This window comes from Gossypium hirsutum, chromosome D08 (assembly GCF_007990345.1).
Source record: "Gossypium hirsutum isolate 1008001.06 chromosome D08, Gossypium_hirsutum_v2.1, whole genome shotgun sequence".
Taxonomy (NCBI): domain Eukaryota; kingdom Viridiplantae; phylum Streptophyta; class Magnoliopsida; order Malvales; family Malvaceae; genus Gossypium; species Gossypium hirsutum.
The window spans coordinates 61,633,379-61,643,862 of NC_053444.1; the positions used below are offsets into that span (position 1 = coordinate 61,633,379).

At 31.9% G+C, this 10,484-nt stretch overlaps 1 protein-coding gene across 1 annotated transcript; it reads right to left on the bottom strand.

Annotated features, from left to right (window-relative positions):
- Window positions 1-224: 224 nt before the first annotated feature.
- On the bottom strand, window positions 225-9,618 carry LOC107934391 (uncharacterized). Its single transcript, XM_016866814.2, has 5 exons — window positions 9,398-9,618; window positions 9,234-9,287; window positions 8,202-8,379; window positions 6,189-6,278; window positions 225-5,341 (listed from the first exon to the last, which is right to left on the bottom strand). The coding sequence occupies exons 1-5, from the start codon at window positions 9,506-9,508 to the stop codon at window positions 5,211-5,213; spliced, it is 564 nt and encodes a 187-aa protein (XP_016722303.1). The 5' UTR covers window positions 9,509-9,618; the 3' UTR covers window positions 225-5,210.
- Between the last annotated feature and the right edge of the window lie 866 nt (window positions 9,619-10,484).

Sequence of the window (10,484 nt, forward strand, 5' to 3'; positions counted from 1 at the left end):
ATTCTCCATCCTTGCTTAGCTAAGAGTGGGATGTTAATTTTAGCCATATCCTTAAAGCCCAAACCACCGGTTTCTTTTGATCGACACAAATACTTCCACTGACACCAATGAATACCTTTTCTCCCATGGGCTTTTTGCCACCAGAATTTGGCAAAAATGCTTTTTATATCTCTGCATAAGGACTTTGGTAATAAAAAGCAAGACATAGCATAGGTTGGAATAGCCTGTAATACCGCCTTAAGAAAAACTTCCTTGCCCCCTTGCGATAACATTCTGGTACTCCATCCTTCGATTCTGTTGTGCACTTTCTCTTTGAGGTACTGAAATGATTCTTTTTTCCGTCTGCCAACCACATTCGGGAGACCAAGATATCTTTCCATATTTGTTGAAATTCTTACCCCCAAAATTGCCAAGACATCTTTCTTATTTTCTTTTGTAGTATTCGTGCTAAAAAAAACTGTGGATTTATTGAAATTTACACACTGGCCAGAACCTTTTCCATACTCCTTCAATATTTCTTTGAGTACCTTTGACCCTTTCTCTGATGCTTCCCCGAACAAAATACAATCATCTGCAAAAAGTAAACGTGAAATTTCTGGGCCTCTTCTGCATGCCTTTGCACCTTTTAACGATCCATCCTTCATTGCAAATCTCATCAACAATGATAATTCCTTGCTGCATATTAAAAATAGAAAAGGACTTAGAGGATCTCAATGTCTCAAACCTCTTGTTGGCTGAAAGCTTCGTCCACCTCCACCATTTGTGTTGACTACATAGGAAGTTGTAGATATACATTTCATAACCAGCTCCACCCATTCCTTTGCAAAACCCATTCTAAGCATGAATTTTTTTATATAACCTCATTCAACCCTGTCATAAGCCTTACCCATATCCAGCTTTACTGCCATATAACCTTTTTTCCCTTTGCGTTTTTGTCGAAATGTATGCAAAATCTCATAAGCCAAAAGCACATTGTCTGTAATAAGCCTTCCTGGGATGAACGCGCTTTGAGCCGCATCAATACATTTGCCAATATCTATTTGTAACTGATTTGCAATTTTTTTTGCCACCATTTTATAAAAAACGGAGCACAAGCTAATAGGCCTGAAGTTAGCCAGGCTAGTAGGGTTAGGAATTTTTGGAATCAACACAATCTCTGTTTGGTTAAAAGGTCTAAAATTTTCACCCTTAGTTAAAATTCCCAAACAAAAGTTAGCAATTTCCATACCTACAATATGCCAATACTTTTGAAAGAAAATTGTTGGAAAACCATCATGTCCTGGTGCTTTAGTGGGACTCATTCCTCTCAAAGCCTCATAGACTTCTTCAACTGCAATTTTTGACATCAAAACTCTGTTAATTTCATCCAAAATATTTTTTTAATGCCCGTGAGAAGATAAGAAGGATCTCCGATTCCACTTGACGTAAATAACTTTTGAAAGTATATAGTAGTTGCTTCATTTATCTCGTTAGCTTTATTAACTTCTCCTCCTCCATCCTGCTCTAATTTTGATATGGTATTAATTTTCCTTTGACATGTGGCAAACCTATGAAAAAAAGCTGAATTTTTATCCCCTACCTTCAGCCAATTTGCCCTTGCCCTGTGTTCCCAGTAAACTTCATCTTTATCAATCTCCATGTTCAAGTGGATTTTAGTATCAAGAATTTTTGCCATTGTATCGTCAGTCCTTTCCTGCTCCATCAACATATCAAGCTACTTTATAAGCCTTTTCTTCAGCCCCTCTCGCTGTTCTTTAATTGATTTTGCCCAAGTCTTTAAGGCTGCTTGTAATCTTTCGAGCTTTTCAGCAACTACGCCTCTTCCTGATTCCCAAGAATTTTTACAACTTCCTCAATCGTTTCCTCCATGAGCCACCACGCTTCAAATTTGAATTTTGAATTGCCTTTTAAAATTTTTTTACCATTTGTATTTATAAGAATTGGGCAATGATCAGACATTGAGTAAGTTAGGTGCTCAATATTACCCATTGGGAATAACTGCTTCCACTTGTTATTTGTAACTCCCCTATCAAGTCTTTCTTTAATATTTGTCTCCGGCAAATTTCCCCTTTCCCAAGTGAACCAGACCCCTGAATATCCCAAATCTTCTAATAGGCATTCTTCTAAAACTTCTCTAAAAGCCTCCATTCTACTCTCCTCCCTAGGTACACCCCCACATTTTTCACACGAATACATAATCTCATTAAAATCACCACTTACCAGCCATGGATGATACCTATTCTACCCCAACTTCTTTAACAGATTCCACGTATCGCTCTTATTATTAGCGTAGGCCGAACCATAGAACCCTGTATATCTCCACTCTACTTCATCAGTACCTTTTTTAACCATAACATCAACATGATTCATAGAATAACTCCGTAAGCTTATTTCGATCTCCTTTCCATGCTAAACATGATCCTCCTCGCGAACCCTCTGCTGCAATATCAATACCATTAGGAAAACCGCATCTTCTCTTGACTTTTTCCATCCGCTGCTTGTCCAACTTTGTCTCCATTAAGAAGACCAACTGGGGATTGTGTTGTTTTAGGAAAAAACACAGCCTCCTTACTGCCCGTGGACTCCCCAATCCATGAACATTCCAACTAACAGTTTTCATTGCGTCCGGTCGGCTTGCCTCTTGGCAGCCGCCGATCTCAATAAATTTTGTGTTTCAGATTGCTCCGAATTGTCTACCATTACTTCTAAAAACTCCATACCACTACCATCGATATTGTCATGTTTTAATCTTTTAGTACCGTCCGTCTCACTAATAACCTTTTCACTTCTAACAAGATCTGCTTCTGGGAATTTCCTCTTCCTCATGCAATTCTCAATCTTAGATTGTATCACCGTGGCCCCTAGTTTTATTCTTTTCCAGCTCTTTTTCTTCTCGTGATTGACACTTTTACACTCAGATGCCATACTGCCATCTTTCATCTCATCCCCCATTGACCTATATAATCCCTATTCGTTTAGTTTCCCCTCCTCTACCATCAATTTTGTATTTTCCTGTACTCCCCAAAACTCATTATATTCACCTTTTATTTCTCTAGAACCTTCTACCATCCCTAGTTTATCTCCTGTATAAGAACTTTGAACCCCTACCTTCTTCATCATAGCATGAAATTTCATACTTTCTTTACCAACTAATTTTGATTCAGCTTTTAAAGCCAACGTATAAGGTGGATCAATACTGATTTTGCTTTTTCTTGCGGGTATATTTTGAGTGCAATCTGCTATTCCATGCCCCATTCTTCCATATTCAAAACAAAATATCGGCAAGTTCTCATACTTAAAAGGAACCCATGTTTTATTAATATTAGTACTTGAGACAAAAATACCTCGACGTAATGGTTTCCGAACATCCAGATTGATTCTGAGCCGACAACTGACATCGGTAATTTCAGATCTGAGGACCCCCCAAACGTAACTCCAATTGCATGCAAGAGATCCTTCTTATCAAACTCTGGTAAAATTGAATCAATTTTCATCCAAAACGGTGATGAGGTAAGACTAATCAAATCTCTTTCCATCGCCTGATTTAGCCTATTAAACAAAATAATATTTTTCCGGAAAAGCCATGGTCTCCCCTCCATAATCAACTCTAAATCTTCTTCTAAATAAAAAACTATCAAGAACAAATTTTGTCCCACCCGTTGGATCTCAAATTTTTTCCTTGTCTTCCATATACTTTTCATTTGTGCTCTAAAGCTTTCTGGGTTGTAAAGCTTTCCAGTCCAAACTGTACAAATCAACGTTGGTTTAGAATTTGGTTCCACCATCGACCGTTTGACTGATAACTGAATGAGTTCTTCTGCTAGGGGAGAGATCTCATCCCTCCCTTCTCTATCATCACCACCGCTTTCCTCCATCCCAAGCCGCAGAAGATACTGCTTTCTCTAGGACTCAACGCAAAGCACTTTTGGGAGCAGAGAGGTTTTTAGGGTTTTTTAACCTTTTTTTCTCAAGTTTTAAACGATCTCGGGAATTAAGAAAAGATCATGTCCTAACTTACTGGGCATGATCCCTTTTTTAAATCCGGGATAGCTAAATATCTTTTAAATAAGTAAATTTTTGGCATTCATTCGCGCATGGGGAATTCAAGACATTGTGTCCTAACTTAATGGATATAATTCTCTTTCTCGATTAACGTAAAATGTCATTTTCCTGAAAATTTTCAATATTTCAATAAAAGGATCGTATTTTAAATCTCCTTAAAGTTTTCAATCTTCGACACTAAGACATTAATTAATCAACTAGGTACCAATTTTGGGCGTTACGAGGGTGCTAATCCTTCCTCGTACATAACCGACTCCCAAACCCGTTTTTTTGAAGTTTGTGGACCAAAATCGTTGTTTTAATAAAATTAAATTGTTTATTAAAAACAACCACTTTTAAACGTGGCCTGATCACACCTTATCAAAAAGGATTGGTGGCGACTGTCGTATTCGCTTTTTCATTTTCAAAATCCAAGTCGACCCCATTTTCAAAAAAAATGGTGCCAACAAAGTGATCAAAATATAAATTTACTAATAATTTAGTGATATTGGGTGTGCAAATATATGACAATTGTTGGAATGAAAGGGTATTTAAAAGAGAGTTTTATCTCCCATCACATAAATTAATCTTTTGAATTTTATTTAGAAGCCATAAGAATTAATAGAAAGAAATGGTTTGTATGCACGAGAATGGAGCTCAAGATCTTATTATAGCGCAAATTAATATATTTGCTTAAACTTATTTCTGGTTGTTGTTATATTGGTCCTCATTTTTACATCAATTACATATAAAACAAATATAAATTTTAAAATTATTAATTAAATTGCTGATTGAGTCTTAGCTCGATTGGCATGGATATTATTGTCGATGTAGGAGGACTTGGGTTCAAGTGCATTGAAATGTATTATCCTCCTATTTATGAGTTAAAAGAAGGATTATGAATAGTTCTAAATATTGTGTCAAAAAGAACAGATATAATCTATTCTAATTTTCCAGTCATAATACATAGGATTATGCAATGAATACATTTTTTTTAGTGACCATAAAAATACAGCTAAGTTTCAAGGCTCAATGCCATGAATTATTTCACTTTCTTTTTAACAAAAAAAAAAAAGAAAAAAAGAGAAGAAGATAAAATCCTTTTAAAATCATGTTCACAATCTAAACTCTACAAATTTAAGGATCGATCCTTCGTCTTGGAGATAAACTCAGTAAATCCATTCATCAGGAAGAAAGATGTTGGTCCCTGAAGGATCTCCATTACCATTTTTCCCATTTTTATTATTCAACAACTTTAACTCTCCCCCTCTTCCTGTAGTATTACTATTATTCTTGACAGCTGCATGGAAAAAATGAAACATTAATGAATAGTTTTGAATAGAGATAGCAAAAAGATCTAAATCCGATATATTTTGACTCGATTTGATTCAATAGGATTGAATTCCTTTTATTTTAAAATCGAGTGTTAGGGTGGGTTTATTTTTTCAATTAATCAAATCAAGTCGGGTTGAAAAAGAAAACTCATGTTGCGTCCAGATAATTATCAAAATATCCTTTATACATATATATTTAGTTTAAAATATATGGTAATGAAATTTATATTAGTATTTGGTGTAGCATAATTATACTTAAAAAATAAATAAGAGTATCAATATAATAAAATAAAATAAATAAGTACTATTAATCTATATTGACAAAAAATATAAAAAAAATTTGTGACATATTAGGTCAGAAATAACTTTGAATTTTCAAGTTGAGTTCAAGGCATGTGAGTTAATATTTAATTTTGAGTCTGTCGGGTTATGTAAGGTGTATACTGCAGATTTTTTTTTAAAAAGTCTAATTCTGCATCCAGTACCTATACTCTTAAAAGACTTAAATTTAGTCCTTTGTTAATATCAAAAGATAAAATCCAAACATTATTAACTGACTCTGTTCAATTTGCATATACTTTATCTATTGGTATTCAATTTCGAAACTAAACTCTTAGAATGTTAAGTTTTCACGTATTTCAAATTTAATGAAAAACTCGTAAATAGTATTATCAGTTGGGCTTAAAATTTTCAAATAAGACAAATAGGAAGACTGATTGTTTTTTATATATAGAAATAAAAGTAGAGAATCTAAAATTTCAATAGTTCGAAGAGTAAAAAACCGAAAAAAGGTTAAGAAAGTGCGGTAAAAACCTCGACGAGGGGAGATATGCAAGCCAATTTCATGAACATTGAGGTTGAGAGCTTGAACAACTCGAGAAGGGAGAAGAACGGGAGAGCACGCTGCATGCATGATGGCGACAACAACGTTAATCACTTATCTATACTATATATAAAGATTTTGACAAAGTTAGTGTCATTCATAACCGAGTCTCATGTCTGTTATTAAATGACCAAAAGGCCTTGGTTTTAACACAATAATAAATATTAATTTATGGGTATTTTGATCTTTTTACATAAAATTCAGGAAAAAAAATCATGCCAATAACGAGATTTAAACCCAAAACAACAAACATGCACTCTTTCAACTTTACCATTTCAACTAAAGTAACATTTTATTTGTATTTTTCGTAATAAATATATTCCATAATTGCTTTCACCCCATCTTGGGTGTGTCATAATTTTATATATTGATAATGTCGTAGTTGAGTTAGTGTTGTAAATCAACTCGATATCAACTCAAGAAAAATGATAATGTTATGATAAACCATTAAAGTGCATTTCATATTCTTAATATGATGTATGTACTTATTTAAAATTTCTTTTACTAGCAATTTAAACTAATTTTTTATTTTAATTTCATACATATTACATATCTGTTATTTATAAACCCACAAGTGTTCCAAATAGGGGTGAATTTAAGAGGGGCAAGAGGGCCTTGGCGCCTTGCACCCCCAAATGGAAAATTGACCTCTTAGTTCCTCTATAAATTATTATATGGTAAACTTTCACTTTAGCCCCCAAAATAGGAAAAAAAACATCATTTTAGTTCTTTCAAAATAATAAAATTATAAATTAATAAATGATAAAATTATATTTTGACATCTCAAAATTTATAATTCAATTGTAAACCCCTAAAAGAATTCTTGAATTCCCCCCTAATTCTAAATATGTGGTTTTCACATGCATGCATGTTTTGATAAAATTTTTAGTATATATAAAATAATTATGCATGTTGTACTTTATGATAGAGGTGAGTGTTCAATAGAATCGAGTGAAAATATTTTGAGTTAATCGAGTTGATGAGTTATATTTTATCATCCTAACTTGATTTGAATTTTTTTTCGAATCGAGTTGAATGAAATGAAATTCGAGTCAAGTCGAATCGAATTGAATTGAGTGAAATTGTTCTAGTTAAACTAAAAAAGTAAACATGTTAAATTAAAATATTATTATAGTATAACTAATTCCATGTTAGAGCACATAAATTTGAAATCATATATATTTGAAAACTTTTTCAAAGCAAAATAATAATAATAAATAAGATACTTTAGTATGATGAGCTTGAATTATTAATTAACTTATTTAGGTCCCAAAATTATTATTTTATTTAAAATTTTAACTTTCTTTATATATTTTTACAATTTTTAAAAAATTATAATTTTTAAAAAATAAATTTTAGAATTTGTATAAATATTTTGAATTTGCTCATTTTTAAAATTAACAGGGACCAAAGGGATATTTACACCAATTTGTTATTAGAATCATTCGAATTGCAAATTCAACTCGACTTAAACTCGAAACTCGAATTTCTTATTTGAGTTGACTTGAATAACTTGGATAACTCAAACAACTAAATTCGATTAACTCGAAAAATAGCATGAAAACCTTCATACTCGGAGTCAAATTGCATTTTGTCTCATTTACTAAAAAAATGACAAATTAATCCCTTTACATTAAGTCAAAGAGTAAATTGGTCATTCTACTAAAAATTTCATCTATTTATACCGTTAAAAACTGGTCCCTATATATCAATATAAGGTACACATAGCACGCCATATGTAACTGTTTGGTTATTTTGTCAACTACGCTAGTTTTTAACAGTAGAAATGGATAAAATTTTTAACAGAAATGATCAATTTGCTATTTGATCTAACGTACAAGAACTATTTTATCCATTTTTAAAGTAAAAGGAAGGTAGGATGCAATATAAATCCTAATACGAAGGCTTCCATAATAATTTTACCATATATACGTATAAGATACCTGGTCGTGTAGTTGAGTGAAAATAATTATTGTTGGGGCCAGGGCTTTGAGTTAGGGGAAGGAAAACGCCGGTGCCACTTGACCTTTTACCAGTATCTAGGAAAAATGCCTGCATTCCACCACCTCTTGTTGCCCAACATCTTGGTTTCTGATCATGCCCTCTCCATCTACTCTTTGACTGTTATATGTGTGTAAATCAAAATGATGAAAGTGATAGAAGGAGAAATGCTAAATAATGTTTACAACCAGATTCTCGTAAAGATGAAGTCAGAAATTTTATTTAGGAATCGAGATAAAATTTTAAATTATTGAAGGGATTAAATTTTTTTTTTTAAATATTTTAGAAAGGATTAAATTATATACTTAGTTTTAGGAAGAGTCAAATTTTAGATAATATAAAATTATCTTAATATGATTAGCATCATAATTATATGAAAAATTATAAATAAATATAATAGTGTATATTATCTAAATTTGTTTTGTAAAATTTAGTCATAATAATTAAAAAAATACAACCAATAGTATGAGTAGCATTTCCTTATGAGGAGACTTTTATTTTCCAAGGGAGAGTTACCCTAAAAATGGAAAATATAATTTCACTAAAATAATTAAATTGCACTTTAATTTTTTTAAAAATAATAAATTTTAATTTATTTATAAACATAAAATAATAAAATTACATTTTAATTTTCATAAAAATAAACAACTCAATTCTAATTTAGTTGAGGTCAAGGGCGTAACTAGGGGAACTAGTAGTGTTCCTAAAATGGAAAATTTTCCATTCAAGCTCTTTAAACCTTTTAAAATTTTAAATTAGTAAAAGTAAAATTACACTTTCACCCTCTAAAAAATATTAAAATTTAATTTAATCTTTTAAAAAATATAAATATATAAGCTATTAAAATAATAAAATTCGTAAAAATTATAACTGCTTAAAAAATTTTCTCCTTTCGTCTCTGGTGGAGGTTGAATCAAACAATCAAACACAAAGGAACCACAGAAAAAAAAAGGCAGCGAATGTTGATACGTTACCGGTGGGAAGGGCTTAGAACGATGACGATGATACTGATGGTACTTCATAACATCCTATAAATTAACACCAAATCAATAATATATATATATATAATATCAGAAGGACAATGAATAAAAAAAGGAGATTAAACAGAGGAGATAATGAACAAGAGAGCAAAGAAGACCTTTTGATTATTGGTTTCCAATATGGCTTCATTGAGAACATGAGAAGGCAGCCACGACACTGCTTCTTCGAACACAACCTCAGTATCTTCCACGGCGGCGGCGGCCGGCATTGTATGAAACTGAGTGAAACAAAAGAAAAAAGAGAAACCAGAGAGAGGGAAGGAGGCTTTTGAGCTCCAACTTTTAACCTGCAAGTTAACTAAAAAAAAACTGGTGTTATTACATTGGGAAAAATACTGAAAGAGACCATCGATATATAAATAGGAGCATTTTGGCGAGTGTTCTTCACTTCCTTGCTAAAGCGCGTGGAATTCTCTTTTTTCTTCAGAGTTAGAGGCTCACCAAAACGGCGCCGTTTCGTGCCTGTAAATAAACCATGGCTTGCGACTACAATTACGGATAGAAAAGCCCACGTATTTCTTTCTCAATCATTTGTACTTTTTTTGAGTCTTTGTGGTTCCAAATTTACTCTTTTAGCCTTTTCTTTTCAAATAGAGATTTTAGATATTTTTATTAGTTAAAAATATTGAGATAGTCGGCATCGTATTAATGGATGTACTATTTTTTACTAGTAATGGTATATATCGATATTGGTCTGTTTTAGTGTATCATTTTGATTTTAGTATTATTTTTCAAATATATTTTATATATGTATATAAAATGTATTTACAAATATTAAATAATAGGGTTAAATAAATCTCAAATATAAAATACTCATCATAAAAAAAAATTTGATTGAAGCGATAAAGAAAAGATTTTAAAAATGATAGTGCCATGTGTTCAAATCTCACCGTTCATAAATTTTAATGAACTATAATAACAGGGCAAGGTCCGAACAACCAATGTGACTAACGCAACTTAGACCCAAGCCACACCTAAAGCAATGAACATCCTTAAATATCAAGCCATCACATGGGGTTTTATCATTCATAAATTTTAAGTTAAAAAAACAAAACTCATCAATTATATAAAATATTCTTTAATAAGCTTCGCAAATGAAATCAATATTACGCATATAACTATTCATAATTCAAAAAATTCAAAATAAATAATAAAAATTTAAAATACATTTTAAAATTATCTTTT

Excerpts from the sequence above, each read along its gene's own strand:
- LOC107934391 (XM_016866814.2), bottom strand. The coding sequence starts at position 9,508 with ATGCCGGCCGCCGCCGCCGTGGAAGATACTGAGGTTGTGTTCGAAGAA. Across the intron at positions 9,288-9,397 it reads TGGAAACCAATAATCAAAAG|GATGTTATGAAGTACCATCA; the intron begins GTCTTCTTTGCT and ends GTTAATTTATAG. Across the intron at positions 5,342-6,188 it reads GCATATCTCCCCTCGTCGAG|CTGTCAAGAATAATAGTAAT; the intron begins GTTTTTACCGCA and ends TTTTCCATGCAG.